General features: G+C 41.3%; 1 protein-coding gene across 4 annotated transcripts in view; it reads right to left on the bottom strand.

Annotated features, from left to right (window-relative positions):
- tmod1 (tropomodulin 1) overlaps window positions 1–23,976 on the bottom strand; it is a 33,046-nt gene extending 9,070 nt beyond the window's left edge. The window contains exons 1-7 of one of the 4 annotated variants that reach the window (XM_033624241.2): window positions 23,658–23,976; window positions 16,069–16,152; window positions 15,815–15,869; window positions 15,440–15,576; window positions 6,985–7,141; window positions 3,531–3,647; window positions 1,314–1,403 (exon numbers count right to left, since the gene is read on the bottom strand). In XM_033624241.2, the coding sequence (XP_033480132.1) occupies window positions 1,314–1,403; window positions 3,531–3,647; window positions 6,985–7,141; window positions 15,440–15,562 (487 nt within the window). In that variant the 5' untranslated portion in view covers window positions 15,563–15,576; window positions 15,815–15,869; window positions 16,069–16,152; window positions 23,658–23,976. Of the gene's footprint in view, window positions 1–1,313; window positions 1,404–3,530; window positions 3,648–6,984; window positions 7,142–15,439; window positions 15,577–15,814; window positions 15,900–16,068; window positions 16,153–23,657 lie in introns of all 4 variants that reach the window. The other 3 variants (XM_033624240.2, XM_033624243.2, XM_033624242.2) reach the window with 3 other exon arrangements.
- Between the last annotated feature and the right edge of the window lie 2,044 nt (window positions 23,977–26,020).

Here is a 26,020-nt window from a genome sequence, read left to right as displayed (position 1 = left end):
TCATGTGCTGTATATTTAACATACAGTATGTGCTGACCATTTACCACAGCATACAGTTTTGTTTTTTAATCCCACTTTCAAAGGAGTCAGTTTCCAATCATTTTTATATGTCATGAAAATCAATTTTTGAAGAAGTAAAAAAACACACAGGCAATTAATCTTTATGACTTTTACTGAGACAGCAGCAGATGTGATGTTGAGTAACTCAAACAAGTTTCTAATCCCTTAATATTTTGTGCAGCAGTGAAACGACGATAAAACACAACAGTTTACTTTAGAAAATACTTGGCAGTGACCTGCAGTAAATGTATTGTTGAGGCCTGCTGGAGCAATACATGTGTGTTTTATTTCATGTGTCAGTAAATAAAGTTGTTTCAGTAAGTTATAAAATCAGCTTGGTCCGACATTTTGGTCAGTATATGTTTCTTCTGTAAAACTATACTAAATTCAATTTACTAGGTGATCCTCAAGTCAAAAGCTGGCGATCCAAGTTTGCTTTCAGTAGAGGTCTTCAAGTGAAACAATGCTCACACAAAAACAACAAAAAAAACAGACTTGTTCCATCACATTTTATGTTCTTGTACTAGCACTAAAAAACAAAGGAACCGACAATCTCAAGAGGCGAATCAGACGTTTACAGCTGGCTCTCCCTTTGAAAGCTGGTCATATTTGGCAGTGACATGCTCGGCCTCTGCCTCTGTTTAGAGCTGGAGGAGAATCTATAGGATGGGCCGCCATTCAAGATAAACAATGGCTCATTAACATGTGTGTGTCTCTGTGTGTGTGTGTGTGTGTGTGTGTGTGTGTGTGTGAAGTAATATCTGAATACCACGGTTTACACTGTGTAGTGTAAAATGAAAGGTAAACAGATGAATCATCAGTAATTCCTGGAGGAGCTATAGGACAATGTACGAGACGAGCGTCTATATACACTTTTAATCCTTTAGTTTTAAGCTGTATAACTATATTTGTGCATGCATGGAGTGCAAAAAAGAAAAAAAAAATCCAGAGTTGATCATCTTTGGTAAAATAAAGCAACATTCTGCCAACGTGAGATCATTCCACTTGATTCCAATCCAAGTCAACTCACTTCAACATTTTTCTTGAATGAGGGGATTTTTTTCCGTCAGACTAGTTGAGAGATCTGCTTTATTTTAGGATACTTTTTCTTGGATATCCCTGCACCAAATGTATCTGCGATTGAACCGAGTGAAGACAGCTCACGCAACTGGCAGATTTCAACAAACAGAATACTCAGTTACATAAGTTTCAGTCCGTGTGTGTGTGTGTGTGTGTGTGTGTGTTCTACATACTGTTGAGGCCTTGCTTGTTGACTATAGTGCTGCTGGCCAGGGCTTCATAGTACTGCTGGTTACTCATCAGGGTGTGCATACCCAGGATGGCTGGAAGACAGCAAGAATGAGGATGGAAAGAACAAAAGGAATAAACAAAAGGTCAGAAGAAGAAACAGAGAGACAGAGAGAGGAATGCTGATGAAGACTATAAATTTAATGATCGACCACCATGCTAATACAGAGTGCACATCAGCGCTTGCAGCATCCCGAGCAAGTCAAACCTGACAGTCACCGTCTCAGCGATCAAGCAGCTCCATACTGTAAGGTTTCATTGGTAATATGGTTCCTGCAGCCCACAGCTGAGGTCTAGGCTCTGCTGACTGACTACACATAAACATGCTACTCCACCATCTGCATGTTCAAGGATGGTATTAGCCTGGGAAGAATTCCAACTTAAGGAATCCTACTTGTGTCCTGGCAGCTGTGAATCTGAAATATGATTTTTGATTAAGCAGGCACGCTACATTAAAGAAAAAACAATTTTGAGAGAGAACAGAACAGTTTACAAAGACATAAACAGCTGGAAACACAAGCCAACAAGCTGCTCTCTGGAGAAGTGGAGCAGCTTACCTTCAGCCACTCCAGGGACTTCTTGTGCTCCTAAATATTCCTGCAGCAGTATTGTTTGGCAATAAATTTTGGTCATGCAAATGCAGGTAGTAGAGACTCCGGGAGTGGGTGGCGCTAAAGGTATTTAAATATTGTAATAAAGCCCTCTCACAGAGAGATTTAATAGTGCATTTATAGTTAGGATCTTCCAACTTACCACAAGTGAGCTAAAAATGATAGCTTGCTACTTCTAATTAACTTTTTGGAACAAAATATTTGTCAGTATTTGTTCTTAGACTTTCACAGCAGATTTCAAAGGTTAATGAGATGTCTGTGCCTTTAAAATGAATGTTTTCAGTCATCTTCACAATGAACATGTTAAAGCTTTGTACATGCAGCAAAATATTTGCCACAGTACTGACTCTGACATTTGCCATACATTACACAGACTCGATGAAAGCCCCTGTGTAATGCATGTACAGTAGAGAGATCTAAGGGCCTGTGTCACTGAGTCAAGCTGCATGGTTTTTGCTACACGTCTGCTTAACACAAGCCAACAACATGAACATGACAAGAGGACCAGAATCGTTCCATGCAAACACCGTGTGCAGTCTACAGATACCCTGGATGGTGTTCAACTAGTGAACAGAGATATCCAGCAGGGATGGAGGAGGTGGAGGAGATGGAAGGTATGATGGAGGGATGAAGGGGAAGGGTGGAAGGAAGATGAAAGGAGCGCTAGAGGAAATGGAGAAGAACTGGGTTAAGGAAAAAGTAAATGAATGAGGGAAAGTTTAGGCCACTAGTTAGTGAGAGAAGATGAGAATAATCAGACACTTGCACTTTAGCGTGTTCCACCGATCAAATCAAGTTAGTGAATGTCATTCATTCAAATGCTATTTTGGATGTATGTAGGTGTGTGCTAGCCTGTCTTTTGTTTTGTTAGTTTTTAAAGTTTAAAATACATTTGAAATACATTTAATGTTAGATGGCGATCTCTCGTGGCTGTAATAATTATGATGAGGGCAAAGGACGAAGTCAGGTGAGGCAGTATTACAATTGAGAACGTATGTGTTGGGAGGTTAATGGGTCAAACAAATAGTGGACTTTCACCCAGGAGAGTGGATTTTGTGTCCTTGGTGAAACCAAAAGCCAAAGTTAACTTAATTCAAGTTCAGTTTTAACGCATGTACCATGATATCTTTTCCTAAACCTAGCACGATTCTTTTCGAAAGTGAAAGTAAAACCTGACAAAATTGGAGTGGCAGGCCCCTTCTAATCATCTATGAGGCTGAAAAAAGCACAGATAACGGCCATTTAATGAGCTGATAACATCCAAATCAGGTGTAAAACAATAATGCAAAATTCTGGATAAAGTTCAGATGAAATTCTCACAATTTTTCTCCTTATATTCTCCTACTGAAGGTACCAAACTGCCTTCTATATGAGGACTCTTTACTGTAAAACTGTAGTAAAAGTAGCGTCCTCTGAAAGTCATAAATACAACTGTTTTTAAAGCCTTTTGGTATATTTGGTGAAAAATAAAAGGAAAAGGAAATCAAAGCCTTTATGCATAAACACATACATGTGAATGTGAGGAGATGTGAGTGACTTCGGTTGTGTTACCTGCGATATCACAGAGTTCAGCATCAGTAGCACTAGCCAGGGCTTCTTCTAGCTCCGGCTCCAGGGTCACATTCTCCATGATGGGGTCCACCCTTTTTTTAGGCACAAAGGCTTTCCCTACAACAGGAGTGGACTATTTTAATACAAAACACAAACATACATTACTTGTGATGTATGTCCTGGAGACAATTTGTGCTCCCGTGGAATTAGCAAATAAAAGGTCCCCCTCCACACTCACACAGGTGTTTTCACTTTTGCTAATTAACACCTCTGCTCGGGTTACTAGTAATCACACGAAGACACCTGAGTGTACGTTGTCCTGCCTGTACAGGTACATTTAATGTTAATTAAGTCTAAACAGTCCTGAGAAGCAGTCTAAATCAGAAAAATAAGTGAAAACACCTGTGTGGGAGGCATGTCAAAAAAAATAAAAAAATTAAAAAAAATGGCCGCTGGACATATGCTTTATTCTGATCTCTCATTTGATTTTATATCTCATTTGATTTTAGTTTAGTCTGTATATAATTATTAGTGCCATTGACACAATGATACCTGATAAAGATGGACAATGCCTCTCCACTTACTTGCACTCTACAAAAATGAAGCCAAAATTTCTCAGATAAAGTCGCTGCCATCTTTGTGCTAGCTCAATGGCACTGTCAATCATGACCACAGTCAAATTACTAGTTATAACCAAACGTAACAGAAAAATGAACACTTGAGCACACATCAGCATGATAAGAACTACCTGTAATGACAGAAACCATGTTTGGGAAAAATTAATTTGATGTGTAATCCAAGTTTGTAGTTTGGCTTGTGTCCCATCCACTAACATGGAGGGGAGCGGGGTTATGACCTATACTGCAGCCAGCCACCAGGGAGCAAACAAGATGCTTTGGCTTCACTTTTTGGGAGCTGTCATAGAGTTCATCTCCTAAAATGGTTGTTCTGCATTGAGTAATAAATAAAATAAAAAAATAACTCAGAGAAGGGGCACAGGGTACATCTACTCTTTCTACCCTGTCGATAAAATTCTGGATGTGGCCTTGCATCCCACCCACCACGCTGCTTGCAGTAGGTTTTGCTTTAGCTTTCTGCTCTCTGCAGCGCTGGCACAGCACTGAGAGGAAGTGTAGAGATAGGTCTGGCTATGGGAGTCATTGACTGGTAATAGAGAAGCACGCATCAGGATGGCTAGTGTTAGCATTTGAGAAAACACTAGAGAGATTCAGCTTTAACGTTTGAGCCTCAGTCAGACCCAGACTCAGACAAGGAGCCTGCTCTGCTAAGTGTAGTTAGCTTTTTTTATTTATGTTGTTGGCTTGTAACTGACAGTGGCTGACATAGGGTTGTGACACATACAGTAATATCAGCTATAATGTTACAGTGATTTCACATTGTTATTACATAACTATATATCAGAAGTCTGATCAAAGTTTGCAGAAAGATCTATTTTAGGGGATATAAAAATAGGGGCAACACATTTTTGAGTGGAGGAGATTTGAATATAAGCATGTTTTGTAATGTTTGCCATGTAAAAATATGCAAAATTTCCAAATGGATTCTGGTATTGTGACAATGTTGAAGACAATTAGCTTGTTTGAAGTCATGATGAAATAGAGTATATATAGTAGTTTGTGTTTCAAATTCAAATGTCAAACTAAGGTGAAGTATCAGACAGAGGTCTCTGTCCAACTCTTACATAACAGCTGAGCCGTCTGGAGCGAGTCTCCCTTCATCGGGTCACACCTGACCGCAGGCTGTCGACACTGTAAAGACCCAGAACTTTGTGTCGTTACTGACAGGTCTGCTATGTCTGTGTCTGTGTGGTCAGCTCCTCAAGTTTCAGACAGACATTTTTTGACCCCTACATACACACAGTGGCGAGATGTTACCCAGAGCTTTTTAAAAAAGTCACTGGTGTCCTTTCTTGATCACATCTATACCACTCCGTCTTTCCACACTGATTAACACACTGTTAAAGGTTGTGACAAGTAAAAATCAACCAGCTTTAGAGCAACCTGTAGTGAGCTTTGTCTCAGTGTGAATGGAGGGTGAGCAAAAATGGAGTGGTATAAAGAAAACATGAAGCGAAGTGATGACAGACAGCTTTGAACAGGGTGTGGAAACGGCTGTCGCTCCACTCCCCACTCACGCCCTGTTTCACAGCAGACCGGCTGTTTCACAAGAAGAACTAGGAGCCATTAAGCCTCCCTTAATGGTACCTTGACTGGAGCTGTTGAGGGACTGTTACTCATTCACTTTCCCCACCTGCAGTTTTACAGTCGGTCTGTGAGATTAAACTGTAACATGCTGTCTTTAATTTTCACAAGTGCACTAATGCAACAACACCAGCCAAGAGGATCATGACGAAAGTGACAGCAGGGAGACCTTCTAGAGTTTCACATAGAGATGTCTGGTATCTCTCGCCATCCATCACACACCTCTGTGTCCACACTAAACTGGTGCTGGCATGCTAACAGGCCTCACAAGGCCTGGTGAGGGAGGTCGTGTGGAACCAATCACCTCTCAGTGAATCAAAAGGGCTTTTTAGGGTTCCCTGAGACAACTTTTAAAGGGGGCCTAATGTGCTTATTTTCAGATTCATAATTGTAATTTGGGTCTCGACTAGAACATGTTTAATGGTCAAAAACATTTTATTTGTCCATTACTGTCTGCTTGAATACACCTGTATTCACCCTCTGTCTGAAATGCTCTGTTTTTGTACTTGTCTCTTTAAACCCCCCTCCCAAAAAAGGCCACTCTGCTCTGACTGGCCGGTGTTGCTGGATCTGCCATATCTCCTAGCCTGCGGAATGACTGTAACGGAGTATAGCAGCACTTTCTATCATGAGAAATCACCAATAAATGCTTCTAAACTAAAATCTTCACAATCAGACATGTTCAGGCAGAAAAGTGATCAGAAATTGGGGAGATATGAACAACATCTGCAACCAAGTTTACAGGTTTCCCTGATGTTAGCATGTAGCTACATGTAGCAGTGTGGGCTACATAATGTAAACACTTGCAGTAACGTGTCTGGAGCAGATGACCATATAAAGAAATCCATCAGAAGCTGACATCAGCTTTTCTCAAAAGTAGAAAAAAGTTAAAATATTTGTGTACAGAGTATTCAGTATGGTCTGAAGCCTGAGTTTTTGCTCACATGGGTTACTTTTACATACATTTACATCGTTATTTCGAATTTTGGCCATGTTTAATATGCACACAAGACATTTCAACATTGTATCTATGACAGAAAATAAGAAAAAGCATAATAGGCCCCCTTTAAGGTTTGTGGTTTAGTTTAAGTCATGAGTAATTTGGGAGTTAATGTGAATCTTGTATATCCATGGTGACCTTACCTCACATACTTGGATAGCTCTGTTTTCTTTAATATTCAGGGAAACCAAACAGTATTGACATCCTATGTTCTGAGAAAACAAGCTCATACCTCTCTTCTCCCCTGTGAAGGGCACCAAGTCCTCTTTGTCAGGATGCTCTTTGGCCTGTTTCTCCAGATGGGCCAGCAGGTTATCTCTCTGAAATTGTCCCGTCGGAGCTTTCTTGGTCTGGTCCTTCTGCCGCATCCCAGCTGGCAACAATGCATTCTAGACAAGGATGAGAAGTGACATCATTTAAAGGACTGGCGCTGGGTATCAGAATTATCAGTATGTCTCATTTCTTCCTTTCTGTCGGGTTAAGTCCTGTAATGCCTTGCAACATCAGAGCAGTGCAGTACAAATGACTCCAGAGTTTCTTCCTTGCTGCAACAATATTACTTATTAAAACACTAATCTCCATTATATATCTTTCAGGCACCGGTGGCACCATTGATTGCACTCTTCTTGAGCAGCACTCCAGTCAGGGGTGAGGCACAAATCCTTTATACATGATTTGTGGTAATTGATATGACACAGAAAATCTTTAACCCGAGGTAAATCTTTTGACAAATTTAAGATTATTTTTAGCAGGGAGGGAACATAAATACAACAAAAGTAATACAGTATTAAATCAAAGTGTGGCAGACATAGAGGAGGTGGTACAGTATCTTTGCACTGGTTAATAACTCCCACATCAGTCCCTATCTCTGCTCCAGCCCAGTACAGGACCAAGACATTTCCCAGAGCTCTACTGCTCACCACGTTATTTTCAACCTACAGCAACATTCAAAACAAGCTCTTACAAGTGCTACTTATAGCTTCGTATCTTATCAGTCCTCTCAGCACTCAGAGGCCTCTCTCTCTTCATGACTCCATGTCTCTCTCACTCTCTTTCCTTCTCACCATTATTCCTCCACCAGCAAACAAAAATATGCTGAACAATTTACACTGTCTGGTTTGAGATATACTCTTTTGAGGTACAAGAATATTCTCTCTTCTTCTTAGTGTCTCTAATTCAGTTTTTCCAGCAGTGGTCCATAAGTGTTCACGTGACATACAGTAGTATTTATAGTGAAGCCGGGAGTATATCACACCGTCACTGCCAGGCTTTATATGTCACACATACAGTCCCAGTATGTTATTTTTATCAGCATGAGACTCTTTGTCTTCCTCTCCCATCCTCACCATACTGTACGTTTGGCTACTTTCAAATAGGAAACATTGACATATTATCATCTATATGGCAAACTTACTGTAGCAAACAGTTGCTTCAGCAGATACAGAGCAACATTAGCATTTACTTGGAGTCATGTTTTCTGGCCACCTGATGAACATTAGCCCGATATTCATTCTCCTTTTGGCTCTGTTTTTGTTCTCCACCAATCTTTGAGAAAAATACCTGCCGGTTGCATAAAGCACCTTAAGTTAAGATTTTCCTTTCAATATGAATTCAGGTTTCCTCTAAATAAATCAGTTGCACAAACATGCGTAATCTTCTCCTTAAGGTTTCCTTAAGTTTTCCTCTTGGTCATCTTGGTCTTATACTTGAGGAACTGCTTCAAGTTTGTTAAAGGGCCAGTGTGTAATATTTGGCATGGTTTATTGTCAATCTGTATCTGAATCTGAATATTCTACCCATTAATATGTTTATACAAGTGTATGACCGCTATAAAATAAAATTCATTTGGTTTTCGTAGCCTTATAATTATGCTTTTATATATATATACAGTACAGGCCAAAAGTTTGGACACACCTTCTCATTCAATGCGTTTTCTTTATTTTCATGACTATTTACATTGTAGATTCTCACTGAAGGCATCAAAACTATGAATGAACACATGTGGAGTTATGTACTTAACAAAAAAAGGTGAAATAACTGAAAACATATTTTATATTCTAGTTTCTTCAAAATAGCCACCCTTTGCTCTGATTACTGCTTTGCACACTCTTGGCATTCTCTCGATGAGCTTCAAGAGGTAGTCACCTGAAATGGTTTTCCAACAGTCTTGAAGGAGTTCCCAGAGGTGTTTAGCACTTGTTGGCCCCTTTGCCTTCACTCTGCGGTCCAGCTCACCCCAAACCATCTCGATTGGGTTCAGGTCCGGTGACTGTGGAGGCCAGGTCATCTGCCGCAGCACTCCATCACTCTCCTTCTTGGTCAAATAGCCCTTACACAGCCTGGAGGTGTGTTTGGGGTCATTGTCCTGTTGAAAAATAAATGATCGTCCAACTAAACGCAAACCGGATGGGATGGCATGTCGCTGCAGGATGCTGTGGTAGCCATGCTGGTTCAGTGTGCCTTCAATTTTGAATAAATCCCCAACAGTGTCACCAGCAAAACACCCCCACACCATCACACCTCCTCCTCCATGCTTCACAGTGGGAACCAGGCATGTGGAATCCATCCATTCACCTTTTCTGCGTCTCACAAAGACACGGCGGTTGGAACCAAAGATCTCAAATTTGGACTCATCAGACCAAAGCACAGATTTCCACTGGTCTAATGTCCATTCCTTGTGTTTCTTGGCCCAAACAAATCTCTTCTGCTTGTTGCCTCTCCTTAGCAGTGGTTTCCTAGCAGCTATTTGACCATGAAGGCCTGATTGGCGCAGTCTCCTCTTAACAGTTGTTCTAGAGATGGGTCTGCTGCTAGAACTCTGTGTGGCATTCATCTGGTCTCTGATCTGAGCTGCTGTTAACTTGCGATTTCTGAGGCTGGTGACTCGGATGAACTTATCCTCAGAAGCAGAGGTGACTCTTGGTCTTCCTTTCCTGGGTCGGTCCTCATGTGTGCCAGTTTCGTTGTAGCGCTTGATGGTTTTTGCGACTCCACTTGGGGACACATTTAAAGTTTTTGCAATTTTCCGGACTGACTGACCTTCATTTCTTAAAGTAATGATGGCCACTCGTTTTTCTTTAGTTAGCTGATTGGTTCTTGCCATAATATGAATTTTAACAGTTGTCCAATAGGGCTGTCGGCTGTGTATTAACCTGACTTCTGCACAACACAACTGATGGTTCCAACCCCGTTGATAAAGCAAGAAATTCCACTAATTAACCCTGATAAGGCACACCTGTGAAGTGGAAACCATTTCAGGTGACTACCTCTTGAAGCTCATGGAGAGAATGCCAAGAGTGTGCAAAGCAGTAATCAGAGCAAAGGGTGGCTATTTTGAAGAAACTAGAATATAAAACATGTTTTCAGTTATTTCACCTTTTTTTGTTAAGTACATAACTCCACATGTGTTCATTCATAGTTTTGATGCCTTCAGTGAGAATCTACAATGTAAATAGTCATGAAAATAAAGAAAACGCATTGAATGAGAAGGTGTGTCCAAACTTTTGGCCTGTACTGTATATATATATATATATATATATATATATATGTCAAGGGCCTTGCTTTAGAGAGGTCGCCATCTTGCGCCGCCATGTATGTACGGCAGACCGAGTGGACAATCCAGCCAGCCAGAGAACGTGTTTCGCGTGTATAAATGAACCAACAAAGACAGTGGAAGGAAGGAAGAAGGAGGAGGAAACAGCAGAGAGTGTTAGTAGTTCGTCGATAGAGAGTAGTGAAAAGTTTTTTTAGTTATAAAGTTTGCGAATGGACCACACTTACCACGCAACAGGAAAGAATGAACCCAAACCGTCATCTGCGAGGAAAAGAAGACGCAACTTCACTCCTTGTGATGCACTCTCTGCGGCGCTTTTCCTCCTGGTGATATATCTCCCCAGCGATGGTAGCAGTAGCACCGAATCCCATTCTGTGCATTCAGCCTCTCTTCTCACCCGCTCAGCATCAAACACGTGGAGTTCCTCATCTGTGTGCTCTGGCTCAAACAGGTATGGCTCTGGGTCTGTGTCCGCTACAAGAAACTCTTCAAAATCACGTTCAAAGTCGTCCATTGCAGCTACTATAGTCCGGAGATATTGCTAGGCTAAATAAACAGCTGAGCTCTGTTACTGGCTACGCTGTCAGTCAGTGTGCGGGCTGGAGGTTGGCGGAGCAGAGAGGGGAGGGGGGTCCCCACTCAGTATCGTAAACGAGTATGTGTGTAAAGTTATGAAGTGTGTCTGTTACGCCAGAAGAGTCAGAATTTGGGACGGAGTGTTACCAGAGTTTCTGGAGTGCTCAAATAAACGGGCCTTTTTCCCGAACGCTCCTCTGGTCTCCTGCTCGTGAGGGATTCATTACAATATCGTAACATGGTTTAGATTTCTAAATAAACATTTACCTCGTCGCTAGATAGACCTACTCCTGAAAAACTTGTGTGCAAGGCTTTTTGTCCCTACGAGGCCACCGTCATTTACCTGACGGGAGGGGTGAGCGAGTGAGCCCTGCAATCTAGAATATGACCACTGATGTCACTGTTTCCAACGGTTTTCAACCCATTTTACACACTGGGCCTTTAAACCATTGTACAGGAGACCTTAGCAACTAAAGTAAGAAAAAAATAGAAGCTAACTCTGACTGCATCTTAACTGCAACCTGGCTGAGTTTATGGCAATAAATGAGGAAAATGAAAGCATCCGGAGAAGAGCGTTCTGTGACCAGGAGAACCCGATGGACACCCTTCATGATGAGCAAGTGATTTAGCACAATAAATCTGCCAGGAGGTCAGTTTATGATTTTGGTAAATGTCTGAAGTTGAATCACTCAATTTCCAGCCCCATTACAATTAACGATTGCTCTGCAGTTTTATGCAACGGGATCTTTCCAATCAGCTATTGGCAATGCATTTCCTGTACACAAGTCAACGGTGTGCTGCATCTTTCACTGGGTTTCAAACACCCTCACCCATCTGCGAACACCATAGTGAGGTTCCTGTCCCACCAAGAGAAGGATGACATAGCAGTACACTTCTTTGATGGTGCCGGCTTCCCAAAAGTGTGCGGGGTGATAGACAAGAACCACATCTGGACACAAGCACCCGCACAAAATGAGGATCAATTTGTCAGCAGAAAAAAAAAAACAAACACTCAATCAATGTCAAGTTAGTTTTCACTTGATATTCACTGTAGGTTATTCAAAAAACTAAATTGTTCAGGTGCATGCTTGACCTTAAATCAAAATTAATTAAATGTAATAGTTAGCAATGACAGGTAGGCTGTCACAATCACTAGTGTAAGCAAACAAATCCATCCATCTCCATGGAAACGGTAGAATTTTATGGTTGTAAAATCTCTTTCAGTGCAGTAAATGCCTTAACATCTTTCCTTGACTAAGGAAACCTTTTAAGAGATTCTGTGCAACACCCTTAAGTAATTTGCTCAGCTAGGGAAAATCTACTTAAGAAGCAAACTTAAGGTGCTTTATGCAACTGGCCCCCGGCTTTTTAGCTGCTAAATTCTCAACCATGCTCACTAGCTAGTGTCTAACTTAAGCCCTTTTTAAACTGGAATTGTGCAAATTTGCAGGAAAGCCCAATCAGTCTTTTTTCAGCATTGGCAGTATAAAAACAAAATCAGGGAGTGCAGCAAAGTGCCTCCTACCTACTTTTGTTCATACAGAATGTGCCTTTTTCGGGGCAATGGGGGGCGTGAGCAAGTAACAAAATGTGTAGCTCAGCGTGTGACGTAAACAGTGACGTGAGAGGGAAGCTGCGCCTGGTCAGTCCTTCTGCAATTCTCTTGTAAGTCGGCCCGTCCTTCACCGTCCCCGTCATCTGACAGTTAATGGCCTCTTTATTTGCAAGGACAAGGAGGGCATGAAATTCCTTGTCTCCCCAGTTGCTCATCTTTACAGTGTCTGTCAGGTTTGCGTTTCCCTCTTACTACTAGCTGCTCGCTAATTCCTGCTATCAGCTGTTTCCTGTTTATCCACCACCAGTGGCTCACACGTGCGGCGTCATCAACAGCTTCTCTCACAAGTCTTCAACAGCCCCTCCTGTTGCGGAAGGCCGCCTCGGTCCCAAAAGGGTTCCGCCAATATGACTACCCTACGAGGTGGAAAATTGGGCACCACGGATCAACTCGCCAATCCGCCTCTGTGTGTCTTAACACTTGCAGCTTGCCGGTAAAACGGCCCAACATTCACGGAAAATCTGGCAGTGTAAAAGGGGCTTTAGTCTGTGAGCCGTTTTGTACTGGGCAGGTAGTGTACAGTGGGTTTACTAGAGCTGTTTTTTTCTGGAAATAGCTGCCTTGAGTTGAGAATGAACCAAAACAGTAAAGTTGCAGGCCATAAAAAACAAAACAATGAGCTTAAAGATGTTAAAATGTTCAGTAAAAAATATGAATGATGGCAGCTTTAAGTGGGTTAGTAAAAAAAAATCTTTTCTAATTTAGGTTGAGAAATGTTATCAGTAATGTATAAGTAGGTAGGTCAGATCTGTAATAATCTATTCCAGATATTAAAAGGATGTCGTTTTGATTAAAAAATGCCAGATGTGACGATGATGTTATGGTTAGAAAAAGTAAACAGTATGAACCAGTCCAAGTTGTAGTGTGTAATGGTATGACTGTACTGTACATGCAAAAAACACAAAATGTTCTCTAGATGATTGAAAATAAATTAATCTCTCTACAATCACAGTACAATTGGCAGACACGTTGTTCTTTAGTCCAACACAATGAGACTTTTTCAATAGCTTACTGGAACTGATGTGGGAAGCCTTACTGGGAGGGCTACAGTGTGTTTCAAAGCAAATGGGCACTTGACTGTTGTGTAACGGGTTACCCTCATTTATAGGTACAAACAAGGTACGCACATACGGCACGCACTGTCTCTAAATGTTTCCTCTGTTTACGTCATGGATTCCCTCTGGATACCCACTGCTGACATCAGTCTTGCTAACACACACACACACACACACACACACACACACACACACACACACACACACACACACACACAGAGTCCTGCTCATTTTACCCTTCCAGTCATCCCCCTGCCACTTAGGGGAATTCAGCCTCTTTATGAGCAGTTAGACATTCATCAGAAAGCTATTGCTGCTGCTGTCACCACCTCGACCCACGAGACATCACTAAGGGTACAAAGCTGGCGGTGGATGCATCGAATGCAGAGATAAACATCTCATGAAAAAGCAACAGAAGCTAAACACAAGTATAACTGATGCACTGCATCTACTGTAGCATAATGACTAACAGCTCCAGATTTCTCCGTAGTCATTAGTACGAGGTCCACACAGTTTAATGTGTGCAGCATCATACTTGCTTTTGGCCATGTCAATGGGCTAGTTTGTTGTCTCTGTCATATAGCCGTCTGTTAGTCTCTCACTCTACAGCAGGGAACGACACTTCAATTTGAATATAAAATTCACTGTAATTCAAAATAAAGTGTGTTTTTTACAAACTTGACACGCTTGCGAGTGACTTGCGGTCCATTCAGAATGGACTCTGGACCCATTTCTGGACCCGGACCCACCAATTGGGAACCACTGCACTAAAGGTTGCCCTGTGCACTGCTTTGAGGTGCCGACAGGTTTGACAAAGCGTCAGTATCTTAAGACCTGAGAATGAGAACAGGTTGGCCTCCTGTGGGATGCACTTAATGCTAATAGAGAAACACTATAAATACGAGGAAAGAAGACGACTAAGCAGTGGGAAATGCTAGCACCATTACAAAATCAGTCACATAAAAGGTATAGTATTTTCTGAAATGTATCTCTGTATTACTTTAGCCTTAATAACCAACACTGTCTCCTATACTTTCTTACTAATATATTTAATTTCAGTATCAATTTATCTGGATTGATTGATTTTTTTTGCAAAATTGTGTATAAAATGCCAGAAAATTGCGAGAATAATCTATTCACTTTGCAATGAAGTAAAACAGAGAAAATAAAAGCCACATTTCTGAGAAGCTGACACCACCCAAGTTTGGCAACGTTTCTTGATTATTGAAATAATACTTCAAGAAATAAATGCAAACATTTTGTTGATACGTTTCCTATAAATGGACTAAATAATTAGTCAACGTGACAATATATACACCTGTATGCATTGTGAATATCCCTACTTTATATGTTTTATTACCTTAATATTCAACACACTAGGGATCATTTGGATAAGAACTGACCCACTGATCTAATTATTTTGGATGTAACATTTCTTTCATTGCCACGTAGATTACAAACATGCTGTAGAACTACACCACAGACTGTGGGTCATCATACACATTTTACACCTCCCCCAAAGTTTGACTACAGGCAGTCAGAGAATATAAACTCTACCATGCCTAATGGTCACACTGCGCAGTAACACTAACTGCCTGCTGGTAGATTATGGATTGGCCTTTTTTTGTCTACACAGCATTCAGCGCACCATCAGCCCTCACTGTACACTGTGGACACCATTATTTACATTACAGGCCTTTACTCCAACATACATTAGCTAACAACAATACAGATGAAAACACAGGGACACGCAGTTTAAGCAGTATGCGCCACACTGCAGTGTGTTACATCAGGGGCCTCTATTAAGCCTGTATGACCCCATAACTCTCCTCTGACACCAACACTGTGACAGAAACTCCTCCTTATGGATGTTATATTATAAACTTACATCAGGATCCAGCTCCTCTAGTTCATCCTCTAATCGCTGCAGCTCCTCCTCTGACAGTTTCTTCAGCAGCTCGTCCTCGTCTATGTCCCTGTACTTCTCCATCTCTTTCCTCAACACCGACATGATGGACAGCACACCTGGAGATGTGGGTAATGTCACTTTAGCACGGTATGCATACAAAAAAGAGCTGATACAGAATGTATCAAACTTTTATTTCAGTCTTCATCATCATCATCATTTTGTTTTCTCTTTGCCAGATTAGGATTTCAGAGATGTGTCTGAGGTGTGAGATTCAGTGCTGCCAGAATGTATATGTATTTATTTACTCTGCAAACACACTAAGGGATCTGGGAGGTACTCAAACGGTTCCCTCACCTCAATCACCCCTCCAAATAAGAAAAAAAGTAGGAGATCAGGAGCCTGCAAGACCCTGGGAGATTGAGAATAAAAAAATCTATATCTGTGGACAGAGACAGCACAGAAAGCAGAGATAAAATACAACAGTGTTTAAAAGACCAAAGCAAAGCAAAGCTGACAGTGATGGTCAATTGCCAAAAGAAAAAAAAACACATGCTTTGGTGAGTGTCACTTGATGTTGTTGTTTGCCATAAAAACGTTGCTGCACTCACCTCAGTGACCCCCAGATCAGCTCAGGGGTAAATTAACAGTGAAGGCAGCCAAGTGCCTGTAGCGCTCCCGGGAAAGAGACAGACCTGGACGAGGCAGAAACAGAGATGCACTCAGTCATCTATGGAGAAAGACATTACACACCATATTCCACTGCTTGCTTGCTTTTTTTTTCCTTTCCCCAGTCTTCATTTCTTCCTTAAGTAGCTGACAGGTAGGTTTTTCAATTTTTATGTCATGTCGTAAAAACTGTTTTGCAGTTTTTAGCAGCTCCTCACTGAACTACCGTGTCTGAAATACTTGTGTATTAAGACCATAAATTCACAAACCATCTGATACTGTTTTTACTACAGATAAACTTAAGGTTCATTTTTTTTCATTTCACATTCCTCTATTCAAACTGCATGTAGAAGTGTTTGGCTGGCTTGTAGAAGATTTATTATTTAAAGTTCCAACTTTCCTGATAAGGTAACACTTGCTATTTTCCATTTTAACTTCAATATCATCAGATTTGTTCAAGCCAGCTGGTCTTAAAGGAATAGTTTGACATTTTGGGAAAAAGCTTTACATTTATTTGCTCCTTTGCCGAAAGGCAGATGATAAAATTGATAGCACTGTCTGTACAGCTAATATGAAGCTATAGACAGTTAGCTTAGCTTAGCATAAAGACTGTAAACAGAGAAAACATCCAGCTTGGCTCTGTCCAAAGTTAACATAATCCATCTACCAGGGTTTTGTGCTGGACAATTTCTTGGGTGGGAGCATAGACTAAAAAAATAGTGGACATAGCTACGATGATGTCACCCATTGGTTTGAGGACTCCCATTGTGAAGCCTCCAGTCCGGCATTGCGGCCATCGCCATCTTGGTTTTTTGGAGCTAGAAGTGACCATATTTGGGTGAGAGAGTGGCACTATGGAGGAGCAAGGGGTGGATCTGACTGAGAAGCAGAGGAAAACTATCAGCAGACAGCCCGTCATATAAAGCAGCCAGCCCTTAATTATGTGTAACTTTAACCCTTAGTAAAATGTAAAAGGGTGAGTTCTATCAAAAAAGATCACCCATGTACAGCTGTAGTGAAGAGGGAAATTAGCTATTGAGACAAAAACCGTTACTTGTACCAGGCTGTAATCATGTTTATTTCTGCTGTAAAGTCGGCCATTTTAAAATGGGGGTCTATGGGGATTGACTGGCTTCTGGTGCCAGCCTCAAGTGGCCATTCAAGGAACTGCAATTTTTGGCACTTTCATGTTGGCTTAATTTTTCTGACCCAGAAGTTGCCTCTTGACTGGGAGCAGTAACCTTTTTGAATCTGTGCTGGTTGCCTAGCAAGAAATAGTCCGGCACTTAAGCCCTCGCGAGACGACAAATGTTTACACAATTTTACACAAGATGTTAATTAGTCAGATACAGAGGTGCTGGTTAGTGGATTTTGTTACCTTTGAACTGAGCCAAGCTAGCTGTTTCCCCCAGTGCCCAGTCTTTGTACTATGCTACGCTAACTGGCTGTTAATTGTAGCTTCATATTTGACATAGTTATATGACACTGGTGTTGCTCTTCCATGGGTGCAAGGGATAATTCTTTGTTGGAGTTATGATATTTTGGGATTGGTCCTTAAATTACTACATGGTGTAATTTATGGTGACATCTGCCAATATCAATGTTCAAGAGTATCGGAAATGTATTTGTGGTTAGAAAAAAGTTAGGACTAAGGTAGGACAGGACAATAAATAAATATTATAGTGGTATTGTCACATGTCTTTTCCTGGGTTTAAAGGCTGTATTACAGTAAAGTGATGTAATTTTCTGAACTTGCCAGATTGTTCTATAATTTGCCTTTAACCACTTAGTCATTATCCACATCACTGATGATTATCAAAAATCTGACTATGTAAAGATTTTGAAAAAACACCAACAGTAAACAATGTAATATTGTCGCAATTTCATTATCTATTTGGTCATTAATATTCACATTCCATTTTTCCTTTTCACCCAGCCTTCAGACAAAGTTGCACATGTGGCCTTAACTTGCAAGGATTGGTTTAAATACCATAACATTATTTACTAACTGGATTCTCTCTGTAATATAAAGATTGGTGATGTCTGCCTCATCCAAATACTCATTTTGAAAAGAGAGACAATGAAACCTAGACCAGGCTGTTTTCAACGTGTGATTGGTTTGGTGTTGGCGAATCTATCTGGATAATGTGGAAGGTGTCATGAAAATGTTTGACACGAAAAATGTGGCTTATAGCTTATATCAGATAGAGAGATGACCAACAGAAGAAGAAAAACTTAGTCCAGCTACAGACTGCTAAGGTCTGGCTTGCTGCAGCAGGTAAAAAACATGAACATGTCCCTTTTATGTGATTAAAACGGCAGACAGGCCTTTAGCTAGCGTAAGTGCAAGTTTTCACCTGCTCACATGTGATTGTGACTGTCTACACTAAGACTCTGTTTCCTCCCAGAATTATATCCTGTTGCTGACCCGTCTGTCATATATTACTGAAGTGCTGTTCTGCGCTTTTCAAAGCACTCAGCAGAAAAATGTAAAAGTCAACCTTTGAACCTTTGCTTTTTCTCGTGCTTTCCTTCTGCACTGGCAGTGTGGACAGACAAGACATCTGTCTTACTCTCTCTCACCCTCTACATTTTAGTCTTGGCTGTGGGACCAGATGACCGATGATGGATGAACTGCAGCGGAACGTTTGTGGGTCATGGCACCAAACACTCAGCATACGTGCCGCCTCTAAGCCCCGGTTTCTTAAATCTGTGGGTCAGGGTTTGAAAGGTGCTGTGAGCTGCTGCTGATGGACGTCCACATGGCAACACTAATAATAACTTTACTGAGCCTGCATCAAAGGATGAGAATGTGCTCAAATTAGGCAGAAAGTGCTGTGATGTAGCTTAAAAACCCAACTGATGTGCAGAAAATGTTGCATTCAGTGAGTGCAAATGTGAGCCCAAACTTTTCTTTTTGATCTTAAGTATGTTAGCAAGTGTGTTTTGGCTAACCTCCTAACAGGTGGAGTCAAGCGTGCCGTTTTTTTTTTTTGTTCTGCTTTCTCTAAGCTCCACGACAAGACAAGTTTCCAAAACCAAAGATGAAGAACTGGGCTGAGCTCCAAATAACGTTGCAAGTCTGCTGGAACAGGCCGACCTGCTCTGATGATATCAAACAGACCCGTGCCTGTATTTATAACGTTTCTACAAGCTTCTGCTTCATTGGAGGACATTCACCGGGCAGAGGGGAAAGACAAATAAAAATGACCTGTGCCTCAATGTACCCTGTAAAGTCATAAACACTTGACTCGACCCTTGACTTCTACACAAGGCCTGTTCAGTCCTCGAGCCTCTATGAATAGCAGCACTAATACAGGATCATTAATCAGCTGAAAATGTGTGTAAAACCTTCAACTGATGTTACATGACAAGTGATTTCAAAGGAGTGCAGAGTTTTTCACAGTTCACAACTGAAATAACTGTTTTACACCCGATTCAGCAACTCTTGTAACAAAGTGCCTGCTTCAACAGCATTGTCTTCATAAATCTTTCAGCTTAGTTTTAAACATAAACCCTGCAGAGTTTTTTTTTAGCTGTGAAATACATATAAATCTCTGTTAAACTCACACATGCTCTCAGAGTGGCCAAAAACTCTCACAGCCAATATATCAGCACATAAAACACAGCTGAGAGCAGCACAGCAGTGGATCTTAAGATGCTACAACAGATGACTTCCTGCTTAATGTCGTCAAACAGCTCACAGCTGTCATGACAAAGAAGAAATCACATGTGCAGTGTGGGTGTGGGATATTAGACTTGACATTTCTTCAGTTTGGGAAGTCCAGGATTTACTGTTGTCATCTCTGAGATTAAGTCTGACTTGGTTAACACAAGAACATGGATGGATGACTGAACTACCCTACCAGGCAAAGGCCCAGGGGCCCAATGTGTCAGGGGGCCCGCCTGGCCTTCACCTGCAAAATGTCACTCAAACTAACACAGGCACCGACCAGGAAGATACTCAAAATGACCACAAAGAGAAACAAAAAAACTATAAGAACAGGCAAAAAAACACAGAGAGACACAAAACAACCACGGAGAGACACGAAAGACCTAAAAAGAGACACAAAACAACCACAAATAGACACAAAATAACTAAAGAGATACAAAATAACCACACAGAGACACAAAACAACCACAAAGAGACACAAAACAAATACAAAGAGACACAAAACAACCACAAAGAGACACAAAACACCTAAAAAGAGACACAAAACAAATACAAAGAGACACGAAAGACCTAAAAAGAGACACAAAACACCTCAAAGGAGACACAAAACAAATACAAAGAGACACAAAACAACCACAAATAGACACAAAATAACTAAAGAGATAAAAAATAACCACACAGAGACACAAAACAACCACAAAGAGACACAAAACACCTAAAAAGAGTCACAAAACAAATACAAAGAGACACGAAAGACCTAAAAAGAGACATAAAACAACCACAAATAGACACAAAACACCTACAAAAACACACAAAACACCTACAAAGAGACACAAAACAACCACAAAGAGACACGAAACAACCACAAATATCCACAAAACAACTACAGAGACACAAAACAACTACAAAAAGACACAAAACACCTACAAAGAGACACAAAACAACCACACAGACACAAAACACCTAAAAGGAGACACAAAACTAGAGACACAAAACACCTACAAAGAGACACAAAACAAATACAAAGAGACACGAAATACCTAAAAAGAGACACAAAACACCTACAAAAACACATAAAACACCTACAAAGAGACACAAAACAACCACAAAGAGACACGAAACAACCACAAAGATACACAAAACAACTACAGAGACACAAAACAACTACAAAGAGACACAAAACAACCACACAGACACAAAACACCTAAAAGGAGACACAAAACTACAGAGACACAAAACACCTACAAAGAGACACAAACCAACAACAATGAGACACAAAACAACCACACAGACACAAAACACCTAAAAGGAGACACAAAACTACAGAGACACAAAACACCTACAAAGAGACACAAAACAACAACAATGAGACACAAAACAACCACACAGACACAAAACACCTAAAAAGAGACACAAAACAAATACAAAGAGACACGAAATACCTAAAAAGAGACACAAAACACCTACAAAAACACATAAAACACCTACAAAGAGACACAAAACAACCACAAAGATACACAAAACAACTACAGAGACACAAAACAACTACAAAGAGACACAAAACAACCACACAGACACAAAACACCTAAAAGGAGACACAAAACTACAGAGACACAAAACACCTACAAAGAGACACAAACCAACAACAATGAGACACAAAACAACCACACAGACACAAAACACCTAAAAGGAGACACAAAACTACAGAGACACAAAACACCTACAAAGAGACACAAAACAACAACAATGAGACACAAAACAACCACACAGACACAAAACACCTAAAAAGAGACACAAAACAAATACAAAGAGACACGAAATACCTAAAAAGAGACACAAAACACCTACAAAAACACATAAAACACCTACAAAGAGACACAAAACAACCACAAAGATACACAAAACAACTACAGAGACACAAAACAACTACAAAGAGACACAAAACAACCACACAGACACAAAACACCTAAAAGGAGACACAAAACTACAGAGACACAAAACACCTACAAAGAGACACAAACCAACAACAATGAGACACAAAACAACCACACAGACACAAAACACCTAAAAGGAGACACAAAACTACAGAGACACAAAACACCTACAAAGAGACACAAAACGAGACACAAAACACCTACAAAGAGACACAAAACGAGACACAAAACAACTTACAAAGAGACACAAAACACCTACAAAGAGACACAAAACAAGACACAAAACAACTTACAAAGAGACACAAAACACCTACAAAGAGACACAAAACAACATTAAGAGATGCCGAACAACAATATAAAGAAGCAAAAGCACAATAAAATCTGCGTGACTTGCTCCTTTTGTCTCATAATGAGCCTGTGCATAGGAGCTTGAACTAAGAGACACTACCTCCATTTCTACATAATTTAATAAGGAAATATTTCATAGATTCAGATACAAATAAAAACATAATCAACACTACAAACTGCAGATCCCTCTAGGTTTAAAAACAGATAACAAAGGAGGTTGGACAAAATTAACTCTAAACATGTTAAATGTCCTAATCTGGTAAACCTGATAATTCTAACTAGATGCTATCTGCAGGTTTGAAGGTGGATTATTTTGACATTTGTGTGGTGTCTGTCTAAACTAGACTGCAGTTGTTAGTATCTGATACAGCTCAGAAGAAAACAGCTGAGAGGCAACTGGTCGGCTTTCCTCTGGCAAAGATGGTGTGTGTGTGTGTGTGTGTGTGTTCTGCTGTGACAGTAACAAGGGTGTCCACTTACATACAACGCATAGATGCTTACCAAAATAGATGAGAACACTACAGGAAGTTTCCTTTTCATGTGAAGTTCTTACCATTTATTTGACATTTTATGTGTAGTTGAGAGTCATGTTTAGACATTCTCTCATTCTACTAACTTCTAGTGCTGAGGGATCTAAACCCTTCGGTGATGGCTGCTGTGTCGTCGGTCTCCACTGTGGGGACCAGTATGGAGTCGTGTATCATGAGGTGTTTAATGAGGGGCCTAGCAGCTCGCTTACTGCCTTGGACCTGAGGTCTGACCATTTGTGCATTCTGCAGAGGTCAAAAAGTCATCTGTGTGTGTCACTTCACTAATCAGTGTCACCTCAAGCTAGCTGCTGATATGATACATTACTAATCCAAGAGATGAAGAACAGACTTCTGAATGTGTGTATGCATGTTTTAGATGGTGAAACACGATGCAAAAACGAGTTCATAGCAAAGAGTGAGAAACAGCACATAGAAAGGTGACCAGAGATGCTATTTGCCCCAGGTTGACCAACACAGTATGCACGGCCATGCTGAACTAAAGAGGAAAATCATAACCCACCAAAGTACACAAGGCTCCATTTACTCGTTATTGATTTTTTTATCATATCAAGCTGACATTTAAGATCATGACCCCAGCTTACATCAAGCCTTTCTACTTTTTGTGCTTTTATATCTGACTAAAGTTTGCCTGAAAGTTTATAAGGTAAGGTGAACCCTGTGTAAAACAGTTATTATACATAATCTAATTAGTCACAATAGACATTTTTAGATATTTCTTGCATCAAGGACCCCCAAGCTGCTGCAAATGCAAAGGCTGTGTCTCTTTCTGTGCAGCAGTTTTAGTGTTGGGACCTGCAGAGTGAAGCCTACAATAGCCAATAAGACATCCTCCAACAGAATGGAAAACACTAACGATGAATTAAAAATATATTTCTGTGTTACTAAAGAAGCCCTCTTTATTCCCAGTGACCTCATGGAGGTTGTATAAACGTGTTGCCCTAAACATTTTCTAACCTTGATGTGTGATCTTCACTAATTTGCCTGTTAAACAGTGTGCAGTACAATTTTTGCATTTATTTCCGTACCTCCTCCAGCGCTATTTATAGCCGGACAGTCCCGCTGTGTGACAGCAACGAATACTTTGACCAGATATGGTTTCCTTCAGAGCCGCCTGGAGTCGCACGGAGCGGTCCGCTCTGCTTGCAGCCGCACAAGCCGGGAATCCGCACACAAAAAATCCAACTACACTGAAGCGTCCATGACCCGCAGATAATCCTGAATTCAGCAGATTTGACAGCGTGCTCGCAAAAGTTTCCTCCCCCGGCCCTGGTCGTCTCTCGGCAGGTTAGCGGAGGCTGAATCTCATCTCCCGCAAAGGGCAAAGTAAACTTATGGGGAGAGATCCTCCTCCCTCCTCCCCCTCCTCCTCCCCCCCAACACGGCTGCCCTGTCACTCCAGTGATGTCATGAAGTGGTCTGCGCCCATTATCGGACACATTCCCTATTTTCCAGTTAAAACACTTAATAAGCCTACTTAAGTTTGACGCACCGGAGCTTGTTAGAGCAGCAGTTTGTTTGGTGACACACCGACAGGATGTGGTGACGCAGTGGTGGAGGTACTCACATAATGTAAAAATACTGTAATATTACATGTAGGCTAGAGGAAGACCCCTAAAAGTGCTTCAGCTTGATTCCCCTAACAGAGACAGAATGAAGTACAGCAATGTGTCTCGTTTTCTCTTAGGCCAAACATGAAATGGATTCTTGTGTAAAAATATTTTACTGTAAAAGTGGTTAGACTGACAGATCTGGTGAAACACACCATAAATAAAAGAAATGCAAAATAAAGCCAGGGCAAAGGGGTGATGGTACACCTGGACTCAAGTCATTCGTCTGCTGCACATCCATGATCCCATTCATCATCATCTCATCCCAAAGGTGTTCTATTGGATTGAGATCTGGTGACTGTGGAGGCCATTGGAGTACAGTGAACTCATTGTCATTTTCAAGAAACCAGTTTGAGATGATGTAAGCTTTGTGTCATGGTGCGTTATCCTGCTGGAAGTAGCCATCAGAGGATGGGTACACTGTGGTCATAAAGGGATGGACACGGTCAGCAACAATACTCAGGTAGGCTGTGGTGTTTAAATGATGCTCAGTTGGTACTAAGGGGCCCAAAGTGTGCCAAGAAAATATCCCCCACACCATTACACCACCACCACCAGCCTGAACTGTTGATACAAGGCAGGATGGATCCATGCTGTCATGTTGTTTACGGCAAATTCTGACCCTACCATCTGAATGTTGCAGCAGAAATCCAGACTCATCAGACCAGGCAACATTTTTCCAGTCTTCTATTGTCCAATTTTGGTGAGTCTATGTGAATTGTAGCCTCAGTTTCCTGTTGTTAGCTGACAGGAGTGGCACCCGTTGTGGTCTTACCCCGACAGAGGCCCGGGCTGAGCCCTGAATGGTCTCAAATCCTTGAAACGCCACTGCGTACACCTTACCTGTTCCGGGCTGCTGTGACTGGATTTGTCTCTTGGCAAAGATGAGTTATAACAGCAAACACTGAACGGCTGAAAACAGGAATTTATTTATTTATCTACTGTCATTTTGCATTAAGTGGCTCACGGGCAAACCAAGTTGAGGATCCCTGGTCTGGTGTGTAGGATTTAGTGGCATCTAGGAATCAGGTTGCAGAACTGGAACTCCTGTTTGCAAAGTGAGTAGAACTACGGTGGCTGACGTGCACACGCAAATGGCCCTATCTAGAGTCCATAACCCCTTTTACATTGCCAGATTTTCCACAAATGTTGGGCCATTTTGCCGGCAAGCTGCGAGCGTTTAGACACACAGAGCCAGATGGGCGAGTTGATCCAAGATGCCCAATTTTCCGCCCTGTAGGGTAGGCATATTGGCGGATCCCTTTTAGTTTTAACAGACCGAGGCGGCCTTCCACAACAGGAGGGGCTGTTGAAGACTTGTGGGAGGAGCTGCTGATGACGCCGCACGTGTGACCCACTGGCAGTGGATAAAAAGGAAACAGCTGATAGCAGGAATTAGCGAGGAGCTAGTAGCAAGAGGGAAACGCAAACCTGACAGACACTCTAAAGATGAGCAACTGGGGAGTCAAGGAATTTCATGCCCTCCTTGTCCTCACAAACGAAGAGGCCATTAATCGTCAACTAACGGGGACGGTGAAGAACGGGCCAACTTACGAGAGAATCGCCGAAGGACTGACTAGCCGCGGCTTCCCTCCCATGTCACTGTTTACGTCACATGCTGAGCTACACGTTTTGTCACTTGCTCACGCCCCCATTGCCCCGAAAAAGGCACATTCTTTATAAACAAAAGTAGGTAGGAGGCACTTTGCCGCACTCCCTGATTTTTTTTATACTGCCAATGCTGAAAAAAGACTGATTGGGCTTTCCTGCAAATTTTATAA

The sequence above is a fragment of the Epinephelus lanceolatus genome, chromosome 3 (genome assembly GCF_041903045.1).
Source record: "Epinephelus lanceolatus isolate andai-2023 chromosome 3, ASM4190304v1, whole genome shotgun sequence".
In the NCBI taxonomy this organism is placed as follows: domain Eukaryota; kingdom Metazoa; phylum Chordata; class Actinopteri; order Perciformes; family Serranidae; genus Epinephelus; species Epinephelus lanceolatus.
Note: the sequence above shows the minus strand (reverse complement) of the source record. Positions and strands in the feature narration are given on the sequence as shown.